Here is an 18,334-nt window from a genome sequence, read left to right on the forward strand (position 1 = left end):
TCTCTGCCCTCATAGGTATTTCCTGTGGCACTTCCTGGTGCTTTCCTCCTCCCTAGAGCTCTGCCAGGAGCCCCACCCTCAGCCCCTGCTCATCTACCTGCTGCTCTGCCTCTACCCCTTCCTCTCCAGCTGCACCCACACCTTCAGCTCCATGTCAGCACCCGCCCGCCACATCTGCCGCTTCTGCAATCACAGAGCCCTCGATCCCTCTAGCCTGGGGGAGCTCTGTGAAGAGGGGCTGGCACAGGGGTGCAGATGGGGCAGGGAGCCTCAGGCCCCTCGATGTTTGCCTACAGTGCCTCCACGATGGTGAACCACTGAGTCAGCAGCTTTTGGCACTGATACTTTGCTTTGAACTCCTTTGTCTGCACTGGCCTCTCCTGCTACTCCTGGTATGTTTGGGGTAAGGAAATTGGGGCTGGAGGTTTCCTCCTTCTCAGCTGTGGGGTCCTCTTGGTGGTTCCCATTGCTTAGGCCCAAAGCCAAGGTGCCAAGCCTCTGGAACATGTCTGTGTGTCTCTGTGACTGTGCCTGTGTGTCCATGTCTTGCTGCAGCATGGCCACTGCTCGGTATCAGCCCCAGGGGCTGCATGCACAGGGCTGGAGGCAGAACTGAGGGTTTTGGGCTCAGGGAAAGGTGTGGAGGACTGGCAGAGGCTGCAAGTGGTGGGAGCAGAGGTTGATGGGGTTCTCCCCAGTGCCCTGGCTGAGCATGGGCCTGTGGTCTTGTCCCACAGGACTCCAGGGGCTGTGGCAGGAGGTGAACTGGGAGATGGGTGCAGGAGGTGGGTGGTGAGGCCCTGGCACAGGTTGCCCAGAGAAGCTGTGGCTGCTCCATCCCTGGAAGTGTCCAAGGCCAGGTTGGATGGGGCTTGGAGCAACTTGGGATAGTGGAAGGTGCTCCTGCCCATGGCAGGGAGAGGTGGAACAAGATGAGCTTTCAGGTCTCTTCCAATACAAACCAGCTGTGATTCCATGAATTTGGGGCAGGGATGATACATCACCCTACATGGGGACTCAGCAGTGTGTGCACATGTGTGTGTGTGTGTGTGTCAGGGTTAATGAGTAATTAGGGTGGTTTGTGACAGAAGCCCCATAGCTGGGTAGGGTGCAGGACCCTGGGGTGCACAGAGAAGCCCTGCTGTCCCCCATAACCCCACGCTTGGGAGAAGCAGCTTTAAAATAAACTGGAATAATGGTGGTGCAGCACTGGGTTCCTCATTGCCAGGGACAGGATCCAGGTGTGGTGACATCACCGTGGAGCCTGGGAGGGGACAAGGAGGGGAGCAGAGGTCCTCAGCCGTGTGGAGTGGGGGGGACATGGGGCACGTCCACTGAAGCCTCCCACCCCTCCACCCCCCCAGCCCGGGAAGGAACTGGCTCCACAATATGCATTTATTTCTTTCCAGGGCTAACAGAGAGGGTGTAAAGAGGGGGGTGAGGGGTGCTCAGAGCTCAGCCCCTGCCCCGCAGCTCGGCCAGAGGGCGGCGGGGGCTACACGAAGCCGTAGTAGTGCCGATACGCCTCCTGCAAACCGACCTGGTCGGCCAGCTCGTCACAGTCGGGGTTGAGCTCGCACACCTCACGCTTCGCCTCCAGCGGGTCCGGCGGGGCTGCATAGACGCTGCTGAGACAGACGGGGGACTCAGGGGAGTGTTGGGGGGTCCCATGGGGGCTGGAGGCTCCTGGAGAGGGGCGGAGCCAGCGGGGACCCCCTCAGTGTCACCCGGGGGCTGTGAGCCCTGGCCCAGGATCGAGCACTACCTGCCATAGCCGTAATTCCGTTTCTGCCTCTGGACCACCTGGGCACTGGCACGCCTGGAGATGAAAGCTGAGGGGACAGCGCAGTGAGTCAGGGGGGTTGTGCCCCCCCGTCCCTGGGACAGCGGGGGCAACATGGCCGTGGTCACTCACCTTCAGAGCTGGGAGAGTCGTCGGCGCTGGTAGAGCGATCGGCAGCTAGAGGTGACAAGGAGCAGTGGGTGGGCTCGGGAAGGTCCCGTGCAAGCTCCTGCCCTCACTTCTCTCCTTTGGAGGCTCAGACCCATCACTGAGACTCCCCAGCCTGTCAAAGGGCAGCCCATCTCTCTGCTCCAGCCCCGTACCCCCGCAGCCCCAGGGCTCAGCAAATCTCTCCCCAGTCCCTTCGCTCCCTCCAGAGCCTTTCCCGGGGCACGGCCCACCCCCAGCCCCATCATCCCCGGACACACGGGTACCTCTGCGGCAGACACCGAGGGTGAGCAGGGCCAGCAGGGTCAGCAGCACGAGGGGCTTCATGGTGCCTCCCTGCACTGGGCTTGCTGCACCCCTGGCTCCCCGAGTGGATTTATAGGGTGCTGCAGCCCCAGCGAGGGGAGGCCACAGCCCCACCAGGGTTATTTCCAGCACATCCGCCGTGGCCGGAGCTGCCGGAACAGATGGTAATTGTGGTTTGGGATGAACTTGGTCCCCTCGTGCCTGGCCAGAGCCCACAAAGGGAGGGAAACACGGCCCCAGGCCAAGGGGGATTTCCTGGTGGGCCCAGCCCTGCCGGCCTGGCAGCACCCTGTGACCCCTGGGACAGGCAATGGGGCACTGGGAAACTCAGTCCCCCACTACCCTGTCCCCCTTCCCACTGCTGGATCCCAGCAGGCTGCTGCCATACCAGTACACTTTCCTGACAAAACCTGTGGGGTTTTCCTCCCTGTGCAGGGCCAGTGGGGACTTGTTGGCCCATTTTTTGGGGACTGGCACATGCTCCTCTTCTGGTAGTGTTGTGCTGTGTCCCAGGAGGAGGGCGAGCAGGCAGGCGCCTGTACCCTTGGTCTCATGCAGCTCCCCCATGCCACATCCTACAGGCTGCATGGTCAGAGCAGCAGCTGGTCTCAAAAGCAGGACCTGAGAGAGGTCCAGCATCTCTAAAAACCCCCAAACGGGGCTTTTCCAGAACAAAATTAGTGGTTCTGGCCCTGTGCAGGGGAGTGGGACAGCTGGACCAGCAGAACTTCTCACATCTATCCATCCTTTCACATACTCCTCCCCCAGACCCCAGCAGTGTCTGGGTGCTCACCCACCCCCAGTTTGCTCCTGTTTAACTCCAGGAGGGCTCTGAGCTGTGAGATTCCTTGGGGCTGCTGGGTGGGATTCCTATTTGGGATCCTGACTGCTTTGTTTCCTATAAATCCCAGCCCTGTCTTGAAAAGCGGAACTGGAGGCTTTGGGGTGGAGGAGGAGAAGGAGAGAAATGCTGACCCTAGAGCCTGTCAGACAAACCCATAAAGTATAGAGTAAGTGGGCCAAGTGAGCCAAGCCACGAACAACAGCCACAATTTATTCAGATTCCAGCGCGGCGAGGGGAAACTGCAGCAGCCGCTCCGTCCAGGGCTCTAATTGCAAAGAGGCCAGGGCGTGGTGCGAGCGGCCGCTGCTGCTCTGGGTTTGTCCCAGGGCACGGCCTCTCCCTGGGGCTGTCCCAGACAGGTGACCTGGAACCTGCTGCCCTCAGTGGCTGCCCCTTCCGTCCTCGGGGGACTTTCCTCATTCCCTGCCCAGCCTCAAGGGATGACCTTTCCTCCACGCTGAAGACACTTTGTCGTTTGTGGGGCTTCACCAGGCAGATCCCGGGAGCCCTCACTTTCCCAGTCAGGCAAACTTCCAGTGAGGCCATAACAGACAACTCCGGATGGGTAAAATCAGTCTGGTTCCAGGAGGTTCCAGAGGGAAACATTAAACCCCCTGTGCCATGAGCCCATGGAACTGAGGCAAGGCCGTTCCAAACCCTGCATGCCAACAGCACATGCCCAGATCCCTCGTGCTGCTGGAAGGGGAGCAGGGCTGGAGAATAACTTGGGAAAACAAAATAAACGGCAAGGAGGGACTTGGAGGAGCAGCTGCTGCCACGTCCGTGAGCACATGGAGACTGAACGAACCGGCAAACACGGGCAAGAACGTCGGCTGCCTCACAGGCTGTGGCAGCTGGAACCTGCCCTGGGCTGCATGTGCTCCTGCTCCCAGGCTCCTCAGGCCTGGCCATAGCCCAGCTTGGGGCACAAGGCACTGTTTTTTGTCTAACATGCAGCTAAAATACCTACAAGGCCCAAAATGTGGCTTTAGTAGCTGGAATCAGGGCTGTCACAGCAGGGAGGGACCAGACGAGCGTACAGACACACTCTTGGGACTCTCCTCCTTGTCGAGCAGAGCAAGGAATAGGGAAATGCCATCTGTTTCCAAAGATCCCAATGTATTTTTGTTTCTTCACCAAATCTGATCAGATTGTGCCAGCTTTTCCAGTCCCTGATGGGGCAGTTCTGAGTTTGGGGGGCTGAGCACATCCCACCTGGCAGACTCCCCACGGCCTCACTGGGGCTCCTGGAATGTCGTGACGAGCTCTCGCTGCTCTTTACCAATTGCCTGGAAGGGAAACAACACGCAGAGCTCAGCAGGATGCGGCTCCCCACCCTGCCAGGCTCAGGGCTGAGTGTATCACACACACTGCTGTCCCCTGCACACACAGAACACAACCCCCTCCTCTCTGGTGGGAACAGCTCATATCCCACTCAGTGCAAAGGGAAAAGCACCTGAGACATCCAGAGAAAATGCCCAGGCCTCCAGTTTCAGCAGGACTTGGCTGCTGGGGAGGCCTTGGAGAAGTGGAGGGTTTAAATGTCGTTCACCAGCTGGGCACCATCGAGCCTCCCTTGGGCTGGTGCTGTGAGGAGAAGGGTTTTATCTGTTTTTACCTGCCACGCTTGTTTGCGAGCCTGGATGAGCTGCTGCAGCTCTGCAATCTTGTCCCGCCCTGCCAGCACGGACTCGGCCACCTTCCTGTTCTCCTCCTCCTTCTCCCTGAGCACCTTGCGCAGGTAGGAGCGGTGCTTCAGCCTGTAGGGCACCAGGGCACTTCGGACATCCTCCTCTGGGATCCCACTGGGGCGCCTGGGGACACACCGGCACCTGGAGCAGCCAGAGAGCAGCGATCCCACCCAGCGGTGCATCCCCCACCCCCAATCTGACCCCGAGCTGCTGCCAGACTGGAGTAGCTCCGCAGCTCCTCCGGCACCAGGAGTCAAGGACAGCCAGAGTGGGAACCCCCTGGGAGGGAATGAGGAGTTTCCCAGACCCAACCAGGAGCAGAGGCCTGGAGCAGGCAGGATGTGATTCACCTCCCCAACAGAAACACAACCCCCTGATGCTGCTGGTTCACAGCCCCGGCCCATTTCCAGGGTGGTATCTGCAGCACCTGCCGAGGCATTGGGCCAGAGACCCAGAGAAGCTCTGCTGTTGGACAGGAGCTGAGCCCAAAACATCCTATCAGCCCTTCGGACCAGCCAGAATTGCGTTTTCCGCAGAGGCACTGACCTCCCTGTGCTGAGGAAGCTCACAGAGATGGATCTCTGACCCAGAGAGGCACAGATTTAACTAATTTTTGGGTGTTTTAGGCCCAGTGATGTTGCTGTGGAGATACAGCAGGCTTCAGACCCTCCCTGCAGCATCCAAATGTCACCCAGGAACCCCACATTGCCCCTGAAGGAACATGGATCCCTCTGCTCCCCATCTGTACCACGCCGGTTCCTCCTGGTCCTTCGCTTCCTCCACGATCTTATCCAGTGAGTTAAAAAGCCCCTCCAGATTCCCTTCGTTCTTTATCTCATGGATCTCCTCCTGCAAAGGAAGGACATGAGAGGCATTCAGCAGGACCCAAACACAGGGTCCACTTGTGAGCCCTCGTTGGGCATGGAACCAGGGAATGGTCTGGGTCAGAAGGAATCTTAGAGCTCATCCAGTTTCACCCCCTGCCATGGGCAGGGACACCTTCCACTAGCCCAGGTTGCTCCAAGCCCATCCAACCTGGCCTTGAACACTTCCAGGGATGGGGCAGCCACAGCTTATCTGAGCAACCTGTGCCAGGGCCTCCCCACGCTCACAGGGAATGATTTCTTCCCAATATTCCATCTAACCCTGCCCTCTGGCAGTGGGAACCATTCCCCCTTGTCCTGGCACTTCCAGCCTTTGTCCAAAGTCTCTCCAGCTTTGCCCTGGATGAGGGCTCCATCCTGGGAATCATCAGGGATTGAGTCTCCATCCCTGGAGGGATTTAACAGACGTATGGATGTGGCACATGGGGATACGGGTGATGGCCCTGGCAGTGCTGGGGGAGCAGCTGGACCTAATGGTCTTCAGGCTCTTTTCTAACCTTAATGATTCTACAGCTCTTTCAGGGGAAGACAGAGAAGTTTGGGGAGCTGCCTCAGCTTTCTACTTTTGCCATTCAAGAAACGCATTTGCTTCCTTTAAAACCGACGCGTTCAGTGCTTTTTTCACAGGGAGTTTGAAGTCCCTTTGGAGGCTCCAATCCCCTCCGCGGCCCCCCTGGGCCCGCTCCCCCCTTCACCTTGATGGACGACTGCAGCTGAGAGATAAACTGATCGTAGATGCTCCTAGTCAGCTGGGGCTGCACCTTGTAGAAGCAGCGGTAGCAGCTGGCGAATCTCTGGTAGCTGCAAGAGCGAGGGGTCAGGGTCAGGGGCAGTGCCGGGGCCGGAGTCCCGGCAGGCGCCTCCCGGCCGTCCGCCGCTCCCGCCTCACCTCCCGGCGGTCACTAGCTTCTCCAGGAACGTGTCCACCACGGTGGAGAACACGTGGGCGCGGCCTGGGGCCGCGGGCACGGCCAGGCCGGCGCCGCCATCGCCATCGCCCTCAGCTGCCGCCACCGCCGCCGCGCCTCCATCGCCGCCCGCTGCCGCCATGGCCGCCCTCTCGCACCGCCGCCGCCGCCTATTGGCTGCTGCCCCCGCCCCCGCCGCTCCCATTGGTCGGGGCGCGGGGCCCCGCCCCCGCCGGCTGCCAGCGCGGGAAGGGGAGCGCGCCCGGGGCAGAGGGCGGGCCCTCTGGCCTGTGGGCGGGGCCCGGCGGTGGGCGGGGCCCGGCGGTGGGCGGTGCCTCCCCATGCCCGGCCCGAGCGGCTCATACCCAAAACGTGTCAAAACCACCCCAATAAAATCACAGAATCACAGAATCAGCTAGGTTAGAAATGGCCTCATCAAGTCCAACCTTTGACCTAACACCACCTTGTCAACGAGACTGTGGAACCGAGTGCCACATCCAGTCTGTTCTTAAACACCTCCAAGGACAGTGACTCTACCACCTCCCTAGGCAGCCCATTGCAGTGTCTGGTCACTCTCTGTAAAGAATTTCCTCCTAATATCCGACCTAAACCTCTCCTGGCACAGCTTAAGGCTGTGCCCTCCTCTCCTACTGCTGGTTGCCTGGGAGAAGAGATGGACCCTCACCTGGCTACAACCTCCTTTCAGCTCTGGGCCTTGAACCAGAGCAGCAAATCCTTCCTCTCTCTCCCAACCACCCTGGAAACACCCTCTTTCCCTGCTCCTGGGTACTCAATCTTTTAATTTAAAACGATCAAGCCTGAAGAATTCAGCGGGAGAAGTAGCCAAGTTCAGCCCAGAGAGAGAGAGAGAGAGAGAGAGAGAAAGTGACATTTCCCTTTGCAAGAGCCAACCAGAACCAACCCTGTGTCATCAGGGGGGGTCTGAGCTGATGTTTCAGGTGCTCCATGTACTCTGGCCTCTCTTTCCATTGTGCAGCCACTGTCACCACTTTCTCAGGCAGGTCAGGTTCCTCCTAGTCCTACTCCAAAGGCAGAGGGCAAAATCCGAGTAAGCACAGCTGTGACACAACAGAAAGCAGCAGAGTCTCCCCTGGCACAAGCATTCACACACTTTTAAACTCAGACTTGGGTCTCAGAAGTTTATTAGTTGTCAAGATCTTTGCTGGTTATGGGAGAAACATTAAGCTCACGAGTGTCTCCCCACGCTGGTGCCACCACCCCTCCACGCTACACACCAGGACTGGCCCCGCTGCCCTTGGCAGGGTCCGACTGTCATTGTTCCTGTTAATATCGGTGTTAGTCCCGCTGTGGTGTGAGAGCAGGGACACCGTCCCCTTGGGTCCCTCCCTGTGAGCTGGGGTGATGCTGTTCTGTTTTTCAGAGCAGAATCTCCTATTACAGCAAGAGCTGACTAGTGTAAACCTTTAACCACCAAACAGGCAACAGGGCAGGTGCAGAAGGTGCTGCTGCAATAGCTTTGCCTGCAGTCCCGGCACCTGCTGCCTTACTGAGCACTGCAGGAAACAAAGGTGGGATGAAGAGGCCTTTGATGACTCACCCAAAGCCCCATCACAGCACTGCACCTTAGAACTCTGTCCTTCAGCAGAGAAGCGTCTCCCACCACAGCACTCGTTCCACCTCCAGCAGACACAGTGGCAAGTCTAGTCCCTGCCGGGCGGAACCACGATGTTAGGATGAAGGGCAGAGCCACGCCCAATGAGTCCCAGGGGAAGAGACAGCCCAGAGGAGCCCAGCAGCAGCCACAGGTCAGCAAGATCAACACTTTGACCAGAATTCCTGGTCACAGCAGCAAGAGGAATGGAGGCAGTGCATGTCTGTGACCAGAGGTGGATTCCACACCTCCTGGACACGGTGAACTGGGACGAGCGCCATGTGTGGGCTGGCAGCATGAGAGGCAAATCCCAACCGCCCAGAGCAGCACAGTGCAGTCAAACAATCCCTTCCCTCACCCTCCCCGAAGAGCAGCCTCTGGTTTTATCCCCCAGAAGCTTTTACCTGGTAAAATATACAGACCATAGCTCAGGATTCTGATCCAGCAAGTGTGCAAAGCATTGTCCTTGCCCTTCCCAAACAGGATGAGCAGGATTTAAACTCTCAAAGTATTAGTGAACTATCACTTCTTATTCAATATGAACATACCAGTCAGGTTTGAACTGGATCAAAAGCCAGCACAAGGTTTTCCTTCCCCACCTTGCATCCAGTTGTAGCTCAAACCACATTCAGTTCTCATCCAGCTGCTGGTAGCACCACAATCGGACACTTCCAAACTGCATTTCTTTGTGCTTAAACTAACTAAAGGTGGGAAGTGGCCACAGCCACCCTGAACATGCAGGACTGACACATCGAACAAGGCCACAGACAACCACTCAGTTCCCCAGAAATCAGAATAAGCTTCCCTAAAATAAAAAAAATTAAATATCAACAGATTAAAAACACAGGTTAGGTGTCAAAACCGCCATCAGCTAATTCCAAACAGTCAGCTGAGCTCCTGACTTGTCTTTGGCCTGCCTGCTGTTTGGAGGATGAGAGACAGGGAACATTTTCGAAGAACATACAAAACAAGTATGTACAGATCTATTCAAAACGCAGGAAATCAGGTCTGAAATGGTTCCGGGTTACTCTTGTCTCACACCTTCTTGAAATAAATGTGGGTAATTGGAGAAGTCATTTGTCTATTCTCTGCTTCCACCTTTCCACAGCATAACTGCCAGCAAAGCCATCCCACTGGAGGACCCTGCTGCAGGCTGTCGGACTCCCCTCCTCAGAAGTTTGGCAAAGATTAAAATAATTTAAAGAGAATAAACTGGCTTTTTGCTTCAGCCAGTAAGTCTTTAATTAAAAAAAAAAGGAATTAATAACCTGCCAGGATGTGTTCACACACACCTGGAATGGACTGTCCCAGGCAAACAGCATTGCCAAAGGTCGCAGTTTGATGGTTTTAAGCAAAACCAGCAACAGAGACTTGTATGACACTCAAACCTAAAGAGGTGAAGTGCAGTTGCTCCTGCGTCTGCCTTGTGCTGCGACACCAGCCAGAGACAAAGGCACAGCAGCTGCGTCTCCTCCTGGGCTCTCCCCCGTGACAGTCCGAGCTCAGAGGGTTCACAAAGGTTCTCTCCCACCAGCTGCCTCTACCAGTGCCTCGAGTCCACCAGCTCCGGGCGGAGGCTCAGCTTCTTCAGCGTCTCGTACCCCACTACGATGACGATGGTGGAAGGAGTGGCTGAGATGATGCGGGCGGAGAGGCCTTTAGTCAGCCCCCAGGGACCTTCCTCTGCAATGAGCTGTTTGAAGGTGAGGATGATGGAGCTCTTGCCTTCCACCTGCAATGCCAGAACAGACATTCACAGAGCTGCCAGACTGCACACTGGGGCTCTGCTGCAACTGAAGACTCTGGAGACTACAGATCTGCCACTCCAACAACCTTTCCAAAGGGAAAGCCCATAGAGCAGGCCAGGCCAGCCCTGCCAGCCCCACTCCCTGGGATGCTCCTGCTATCACTGAGAGCTAATTAAGCGGGTGATACCCAGGATGAAAGGCCCAGGGAGAGCAGAGGAGCAGCTCACCTGAAACCACAGAGATCAGAGCGCCAAGGCCGAGCCCCACCCCACAGACATGCCAGGCAGGCTGAGCTCTTACCTGGACCCGAGCCCTGACCACGTCCATGGGGTTGGTGAGTGTGGAAGCTGTTGCAGCTGCAAGCGGCCCCGATATTGCCTGCAGGAGGAGGTGGGGACAGTCTTTAGGAGTCAAGCTTGAAAGCTGCTCTGGGAACAGGAGAGAGAGGAAAGTTTCAGACTTTCAGTGGCTGCTTATCAGTTCTTTAACTCCACTCCCTAATTCCAACTGGTTTGCAGTGGGCAGAATCCTGATTTACAGCCTGACATCTCCTCCCATGGAATCTCCAAGCGGTGCTTGCTTCCTACAACAATCAGAAAGCCAGCACAGTGCAGGGAGCAGGACTCATCACCCAGGTAGCCATGGGACATTCCCAGTGCTCTGTCCCACAGTGTCCCATCAGCTCCCACACTGGCTCTCAGGCCTATGGGGCAAACCAGTCAGAATGAGCTTCCATCTTCCCAAAACAGGGTATGGAAACACCTATCCCCTTTAGAATGTGGGGGAAGCCTTTAGACAAGGTTCTATTGGAAGGTGTCTGCAAAGATTCACACAGGAAGCTGTCACCACCAAGCACACTGTCCAGGAGACATCCCTAGTATTCCACTGTGAAACCCTAAGGAGAAAAGCGCCATGTAGTGCTCATTCCAGATATCCTCACTCTGCTCCTGCTGCTGGGCCAATGGGATTTGAATCTCTCACACTTGTATTGCTGAAGTTGTACAGAAGACAGTCCAAAAGCCCCGTTATTTTTTGATAATGTGGAGGCTTGTGCCTGTCTGACAGGAGGGAAGGAAGCGGCTCTTTGACCTGGAATGACGACTGGAATCGGGGCCAGCAGTGCACTTTGAGCCCAAGGAGAGTTCAGTGACCCCTGGTGCTGCTCCGTCCAGGGACACAGGATTGGGAAATGTAGCCAAAGCAGAGGCTCATTGACAGCTGGGGCTTTCGCTTCCCAACATCTTTATGTCCACTGAGAAGACCAGGGAAGAGCAAACACCTGCCAGCAGAGAGCTCCAGTCTCTCCATATCAACTGCCCTCCTTTGAGGTCTTTTGGCATGACAATCTTATAATTAATATAGTGGATTTTGGTCTTATAAATTGTTGATGTGGAGAGCGAAGGGAGTGCTCCCCACAAAGTTCAGACTGGACCAACATCCCAAGCTGCCACTGCCTTTTAAATGCAGCAGGGATGCGGAACCAAAGCTCCCTGTAGCTACCATAACTCTGGAAAGCAAATGTGATGTTCAAGACACCTGGATTTTGAAGAACGGGTGATCTCCAAGATAAACTTTAAGCCCAGCACAGCAGAACCTAAGCTACTCATTACCATCACTTTTGGGCAGAAATTAGGTAAATACAAGCCTAAAAACCACAGCAGCAAAGCTGCACTGCAGAAATCTAAAGGATCATCACAGGGGGAAATAACCCTTAGCTGGCCAATACCTTTAGTCTTTGGGAACACCCTAAGGAGTACCATTGCTGAGCCACAGAAAGAGAACATTCTACTAAGTGCAGTTTTTCATCACAAGACTTGGTGCCGGTTTTAAAGCTACACAAACTGAAGCAAGACCTGACAGACACAAACCCACAGAAGACTTCGCCTTTGTCTCTGCCTGTTGTTTGCCTTTGCCATGAGACTTGGGGCTCTCAAAGGCCTTTTGCCACTTCTGAGATCCCTGATTCCCTGTGAACTGAAAGATGGATTATACTTACACGGTGGCTCCAAAACTCTGCCCAACAACAAATGAGGGCCTTCCTCATTTGCAGGAAGCATTATTTGGGATTGGGGGTAGAGAAAGTTAAAGCAGACACATCAAGCCCCTCTTGCCTAGAGCTATCCAGCTTCAAGTCATCTGGCGCTCACACCCCTCATCTTTATCTCTGCATTGAAACACTGCTGCTCTGTTAAACTTCCACCCAACACCTGGAGAATTTCTTCACAGCAGATATAGCTCTCTCTGTTTCATGACAGGTTCTGCTCGCACCCCAAGAGAGAGAAAGCAAATTATGCTGGATTCAGAGTGTCAGAGTTGATCTGAGGGGCTTTTGGGTTGCCTGGGATAAGATACATTACAAGCCTCCTTTCACTTACCAGCATAGAAGTGGTAGAAGGGCCACCAGACTGCACTGTTGGGAATATAAGTGAGCAGCGAGGCCACGTAGCCTCTGTAGAAGCCTCTAAAACCATCGGCCTTGAAAATCTGTACAATGATGTCCTTGGTTTGACCAAAGACCAGAAGCCGTTTACCATCGTGGCTCTGCACCTTGAACCTGCCCATGCTTTCCCCTTTCCTCTGCATCATGAGGTGCTGGGAGACAACATCGATGGGCACTGTGATGCTCTGGGCCACCAGGGAGGCTGAGCCGCCGGCCACCAGCGACTTCACGGCGTTGTTGTTGTTGTAGCGCGATACGTACTTCCGAGTGAGCTCGTATGTTGTCACATAGCACTGCCCCGAGATCAGCGTGAAGGTGTTCACCAAAAAGCCACGGTAGAGCCCGGCCGTCCCTTCTGTCCGCAGGATTTTCACAAAGGCATCGAAAGTCCCGTTGTAGAGGCTCTTGCCCTTCTGAACCTGCAGCCGCGTCCGGATGAGTGTGAAGGGGTAAACGCTCACCCGGATCATCATAGTCATGCAAATCCCAAACACGTAGAATTTCCTCTTGTCCAGGTGCTCCCACTCAATGATAGGGATGTTGCGTTTGTCCTCCATGGCTCCTCGGGGTGGGGGAGGAGAGGTCCAGATCTCCCTCAAAGGTAAAGAGCAGATCCAGGCCTAGCCCTCCAGCCTTGACTGACCAGATAGGAAGTGCCAGCACCTGAAATGAGAGACACCTTGGGTAGAGGACGAAACCCCCGTTTGCTACAGCTGCCCACATCACCTCAGACTGTGCTGACTGTCCTCAAGCACACGAGCCCTCACACAGCACTGTGCCAGCAGAGCAGAGGGACTGTAACCTCGGGAGGCAGGACCCTACCACGTGGCTGGTGGTGACACCTTCTCATGTGGCTCCAGCAGCAGCTCGCACACATAGCAGCTCCCACCACAGCCCACACTGCTCTGTGGCAAAGCAAAGCTCCCAGGCTTTGGGAAGCAGGTTGAGAGCCAGGGGATGAGCACCACTCTAGCAGCACACTCACCTGTCAACGGACACACAGGATCACGGATTGCCAACCAAAGCAGCTTCTCCCCAGTCATTCCGGGTCTGTGATGCTCCCAGCTGTCAGGACATCATTTCAGTTCCAGGCTCTGTACAAAGAAGGAAGCGATAAGTTTCAGTTTGTGTTCCCAGATTCCCTGCACAAATCAGACACGTTTCTTCGGGCATTTCCATTCTGATCTTCCTAAAGCTGGAGGATGATGCAAACCAGGGAAGGGGGATGAGAAAGTTGTGAAAAGAGGAACAACAGCAGGAAAACAAGGCCAATGCAAGGAGCCATGTAGACTCTCCACGTTGATGACCAATACCCTGAAAAGAAAGGGTTAAATCACAGCCTAGGCTCTCTCTGTTGAGCTGCTTGTCAGCTACAGAGCAAAGTTCATCCTCCCGTCCAACACTGCTCCTGGTCTGATAACCCCCCCTCCCCAGACTGCCCCCCCTTCCACCACTGGCCATGCTCAGAGTGCCAGAGGCAGGGGGAGGAGGAGGGAGGTGCTGGCTCAGCCTCCTCCAGCAGACCCTTCCCCTCAGGAAGCCCTAATTCTCTGGAACCCCCACACAGGGCCAGGCAGCAAGAGAAGGGCAGCTCAGAGAGTCACGCAACACGACAGTGATCGTTTCGCTGCCTGCAAGGGTTTTCTTTCCACATCAGAAAAAGTGCCTTGGGGTGTTAGGGAGTAACAGATCACTAAACTTTGCGGAAGGGCTTGACTACAGCTGGATCACAGCTTACATTCCAGGTGCTGGCAAATGGGGTTTTGCCTGTGTGCCCAGGCACGAGCTGAGCTGTCAGAGAGCAGAGCTGCAGTAAGGAGTGGGAACTGGAATGAGGGGCCCACAACCTGACACCTAAAAGCAGATTGACCAAGTGAGAACTCAAAGGGAGGGGCAGTGACCACCACACAGTGCCTAAAGGGGCTCCAAGAGAAGCGGAAAGGGACTTTGGACAAGCTCTTGGGTGACAGGACAAGGAGGAATGGCTTCCCACTGCCATAGGGTAGGGTTACATGGGATATGGGGAAGAAATTCTTCCCTGTGAGGGTGGTGAAGCCCTGGCACAGGTTACCCAGAGAAGCTGTGGCTGCCTCATCCCTGGGAGTGTCCAAGGCCATGCTGGATGGGACTTGAAGCAACCTGGTCTAGTGGAAGGTGTCCTGTAGGATAAGATGAGGTGTAAGGTTCCTTTAAACTCAAACCAGTCCGTGATTCTGTGAGAAATGTCTCCCCACTGCAGTCTCTGTGGAGAGCTCACAGGGTCCAGAGCCCCTCGGTTAAAAAGGCAGTAACAAAACAACTGGAAATTATTTTCCTCTGGCACGGAGAAGAAACTACAGTTATGAAATTACAGCAGGGCAGGGGTGGATGTACCATTAACTGACCATTTCGTTGCCTGTCTGCCAAGAAAATATTTGCTGAACAGCAGCAAACAGCATTACAGGCTGCCACAGACAGGGCAGTTAAAAATACCTAAGGGTACCGGGTCCAACACTTTTACCAATACAAAGAGAACTACTCTTCATCCTTACAAGCAATTGCCTTGGCAGATAAGGTACAACAAACACCATGGCCTGGCTAAAACAAAGTCAGGATTGCTTTAATTACAATTACAGCATTACTGGGTTCACTAAGAGTGCCATGATTAATTCACAAAGCTTCCTGCCCAGGAATTATCTGCAAACAGAACCTATGAAAACAGGACTTGGTTCTTGTTAAGTAAGTTAAGTTAGTCTCACTAACTCAATATTTTATTAAAGAAAAAAATAAAGTCTGGTCAATGCAATTTCCTGGTGAAGCCTGAGGGTTTAGTCCATACTCCAAATTCCTCTGCCATCCAAGGACAGAAACAAGCTCCCCATGGGAAAGTGAAGGACTGCCGGCAAAAAACATTCTCATTGCTGCAATAAGGAAAACAAAATAATAATAATGAAGTATCCTTGATTTTTATGTAGTTTCATGTACTCTGGTGCTTTGGGTTTAGAATTTCAGCCATAACCCCTTGAGGAAATAGCTGCATTTTCTCTGGACTCATTACAAATAACTCCTCTCACTGGGGATCTGAATTAGAAAGACAAAGTCCTAGGGCCCATGGACACCAAAAGCCCCTCCTGTGTGGAAGAGGGAAGGCATGGTGGCATCCCCAGGGATGACCAGCACAGCCACAATTCTTGTTCTGCCAACACGAAAGTTTCTCTCAGAGCATTTAATTCTTACAGAAATTTAGACCAGGGCCTTGCTCAGGGCAGGGATCCAGGGATCCCGTCACATCCATTCAACAACTCTTGGATGATCTTTCAAGTAAATTCTCCCAAGAACTCACCTGCTCTCCAAACCAAAGCACCAGTGCACCAGGTTCCCTCCCAGCTCCCACAGCCAATTCTGCACTTCACCTCTGGAACAGTCCAGACTACCCCTCACTGGTCCCTTCTCACCCTGCACAGAACAGCATTTTTTGAACTTCTGCCTGGAAATCCAAGCAGGGGATACCCAGCAGGCTGTCCCCTGCCCTCTGGTTAGTCTGGGCACAGCCTCAGCCTCCTGAACACAGAACTCAATTTAGCACAATGCTCCAGTTAAGGTCCTTTTAAACGTTGCCCTGTCAGTCCAGTCCCCAAAACCGCTCTGGCTGCAGCTGAAGCTAAAGATGATTCCCTGGCAAACAGAAACAGGGCCTTTGTGTCCCTTGGCCAGGGCTGTGTCCTGCCCAGCATGTTAATGCCTCAGCACCCCCTGGGAACCATCCGGAGCGAGCCCCAGCTGCTCACCAGGGTTGCCTGTGGAGATGCTCCCAAGCGGGAAAGCACGAGATCCACAATCCCACTGCGAGGCTCCAATCCGGAGCCCTTTCCCTGTGCCATGACACCAGCCCCAGCTGGCAGCTCCCCTAGCAAAGTCCTTAAGCGTTCACTTCTTAAATTCACTCCGGGGTGGGAGCAGTGACAAAGCCGAGGAGGGGGCAGTGTTCTGAATACAAACCCGGGGGGAGCTCTGGATACAAACCGAGGGGGGAAAACTGTGGATATAACCCCAGGGGAGGGAAACTGTGGATATAAACCCCGCGGGGGGGGGCTGGATACAAACCTGGGGGGAAGAAAGGATCCGGCTGGCCCCAGCCTCGCCCAGAACTCGCAGCCTCCCGGAGCAGCTGTCGCTCAGTAACCGCTGCGGCACAGACACTTCCTTCTCCAGCACCCCCAGCCCTGCACTCAGGAGTCCCCCCCCACGCTCCTACCCCCCGGGCGAAGGCCCCAGCGCTGGTCCTTCGTCTACAAAAGCTCGGCCGTGCGAATAGGAGCAGAGCTGGGCCTGGGGACCCGCTCAAGGTCACTGCGCGGGCCACACTCGTCCCCAGCCCCGTGTCCCGGGAGTGTCCCCGCCTGGCCCTGGGGCGGCTTCGCTCCCGCAGCCCCGGGGGGGGTCCAGCCACTGCCCCGGGGGGTTCCAGCCCCTGTCCCGGGGCTCCTCCAAAGTCGAGGGGGTCCCGCAGTACCCGGTCCCCTCCCACACCACCCGCGCCCCCCCGATCTCCCTCTGCCCCCCCGTTCCCCACCTGCAGCTCCGCCGTCCCTCCCCACAGCCCCCCCACACCCCCTCGGGGCCTCGCTCAGCCGCCGCCGCCGCCACCACCCACGCCGGCCCCGCACCGGGCAGAGCCACCACGGTCAGACGGCTCTCCCCGGCTCCGCAGGCCCGGCCCCACCGCCCCCTCACCTTCGGCAGCGGGCGGGACCCCCCGCTCGACCGCCAGCACGGCCCGCTCCGGCCTCGCAGCCCCATGGCCGCCCTCCGGCCGGAAGTCACCGGTGGCGTCAGCGCCCGGGCGCCGCCGCCATCTTGGGCAAGGGCTGAGGCCGCGCCGGAAGTACCATGTCCCGGGCCCGCAGTAAAGATGGCGGCGCCGCCCCAGGAGGTGGGAGGGGTGCGCAGGGAGGGGACGCGCGCGCCTTAAAGGGACCGCGCCCAATTCACTGCTCTTAAAGGGTCAGCGCCTGTCAGCCTGCTGCGCGTGGGGCCTGTGCTTCCTGGGGGGAATTCTGGAAGGGCCGGAGGCACGGCGGCAACAGGGGACAACAGCAGGGATGCACGCAAAGGGAGGGAGCGGTGGGCGGGTGTAAGAGAGCCCTCCCTCCCCGTCCTCATGTCATCGCCCCTCATTTCACCCCTTATTTCACGTGCCCACCTCGCACACCTGCACGCATATCCCACATGCTCTGCACACGCATGTGCACATGTGTGCATATGTGTCACGCCCTGCACGTGCCCGAGCTGCACGTGAACACGTGTCCCCCTCACCACACACGTGTCCCTCAAACACGCCTCACACATCCCCCCACGTTGCCCGAAAGGCCTGGGCTGGCGCTGAGCCCGGCGCTCCTCCCTCCCCAGACCCAGCAGTGCCATGCGTTGAGTTTTCCTTTTTTAATAAAAAAAGCAAAGGGCGGGAAAATTTACAGCTGGTTTGGCTTAGAAAGGGCGGATCAAAGGCGTTGGAAATGGGGGGGCAGCTGGGGAGGACTGAGGGGGCTCCACCGCCCCAGGGCCATGCAGTGTCCAGGAAGGGGGTCTGGCAGTGCAGGGTGGGTGCCCGTGGGGTTGGCCCATGGAGCCTGGCAGGCTCAGCCTTCCCTGTGTTGAGGTTTTAATGGATCCTGGGGGTATTTCTCTGGGTGACACCAGTGACAGCATCTGCCATGTCCATCCATCCATTCCCACCCCACATCCTGGCCCCACAGCCATGTTCCTTCTCTGTGCCATGTCCTTTCCCTGTCCTCCTGACCTGCCCTTGCCCCCTGCCCTCTCCCTCTCCCACCACCTTGCCCCATCCTGCCCCTGCTGCTCCTAGGGCCCACCCCACCCCCTGCCCCAGCATGTCACCTTATGCTAAAACACGTGTATTAAATAAAAAAAAACAAAACCAAAAAAACCC

The 18,334-nt window shown here is 56.1% G+C and overlaps 3 protein-coding genes across 5 annotated transcripts; all 3 read right to left on the reverse strand.

The window, feature by feature from the left end:
- Positions 1–1,424: 1,424 nt before the first annotated feature.
- On the reverse strand, positions 1,425–3,210 carry BGLAP (bone gamma-carboxyglutamate protein). 2 transcript variants are annotated; one of them, XM_017808371.1, is made up of 4 exons: positions 2,218–3,210; positions 1,916–1,960; positions 1,766–1,832; positions 1,425–1,625 (listed from the first exon to the last, which is right to left on the reverse strand). In XM_017808371.1, exons 1-4 carry the CDS (start codon positions 2,276–2,278, stop codon positions 1,496–1,498), a joined length of 303 nt encoding a protein of 100 aa, XP_017663860.1. In that variant the 5' UTR covers positions 2,279–3,210; the 3' UTR covers positions 1,425–1,495. The 2 variants fall into 2 exon arrangements, with proteins under 2 accessions (XP_017663860.1, XP_017663859.1); XM_017808370.1 differs by having other exon boundaries at positions 1,425–1,628.
- Positions 3,211–3,291: 81 nt separating this feature from the next.
- On the reverse strand, positions 3,292–6,726 carry PMF1 (polyamine-modulated factor 1). Its single transcript, XM_017808388.1, has 5 exons — positions 6,566–6,726; positions 6,372–6,477; positions 5,541–5,641; positions 4,720–4,915; positions 3,292–4,390 (listed from the first exon to the last, which is right to left on the reverse strand). The coding sequence occupies exons 1-5, from the start codon at positions 6,724–6,726 to the stop codon at positions 4,337–4,339; spliced, it is 618 nt and encodes a 205-aa protein (XP_017663877.1). The 3' UTR covers positions 3,292–4,336.
- Positions 6,727–7,730: 1,004 nt separating this feature from the next.
- SLC25A44 (solute carrier family 25 member 44) lies at positions 7,731–17,220 on the reverse strand. Of its 2 annotated transcripts, none has more exons than XM_017808629.1 (5): positions 17,119–17,220; positions 13,391–13,499; positions 12,341–13,068; positions 10,266–10,393; positions 7,731–9,949 (listed from the first exon to the last, which is right to left on the reverse strand). In XM_017808629.1, the coding sequence occupies exons 3-5, from the start codon at positions 12,960–12,962 to the stop codon at positions 9,758–9,760; spliced, it is 942 nt and encodes a 313-aa protein (XP_017664118.1). In that variant the 5' UTR covers positions 12,963–13,068; positions 13,391–13,499; positions 17,119–17,220; the 3' UTR covers positions 7,731–9,757. The 2 variants fall into 2 exon arrangements, with proteins under 2 accessions (XP_017664118.1, XP_017664119.1); XM_017808630.1 differs by having other exon boundaries at positions 9,762–9,949; positions 10,266–10,343.
- Positions 17,221–18,334: the final 1,114 nt, after the last annotated feature.

This window comes from Lepidothrix coronata, unplaced genomic scaffold, assembly GCF_001604755.1.
Source record: "Lepidothrix coronata isolate B3197 unplaced genomic scaffold, Lepidothrix_coronata-1.0 Scaffold23, whole genome shotgun sequence".
In the NCBI taxonomy this organism is placed as follows: Eukaryota; Metazoa; Chordata; class Aves; order Passeriformes; family Pipridae; genus Lepidothrix; species Lepidothrix coronata.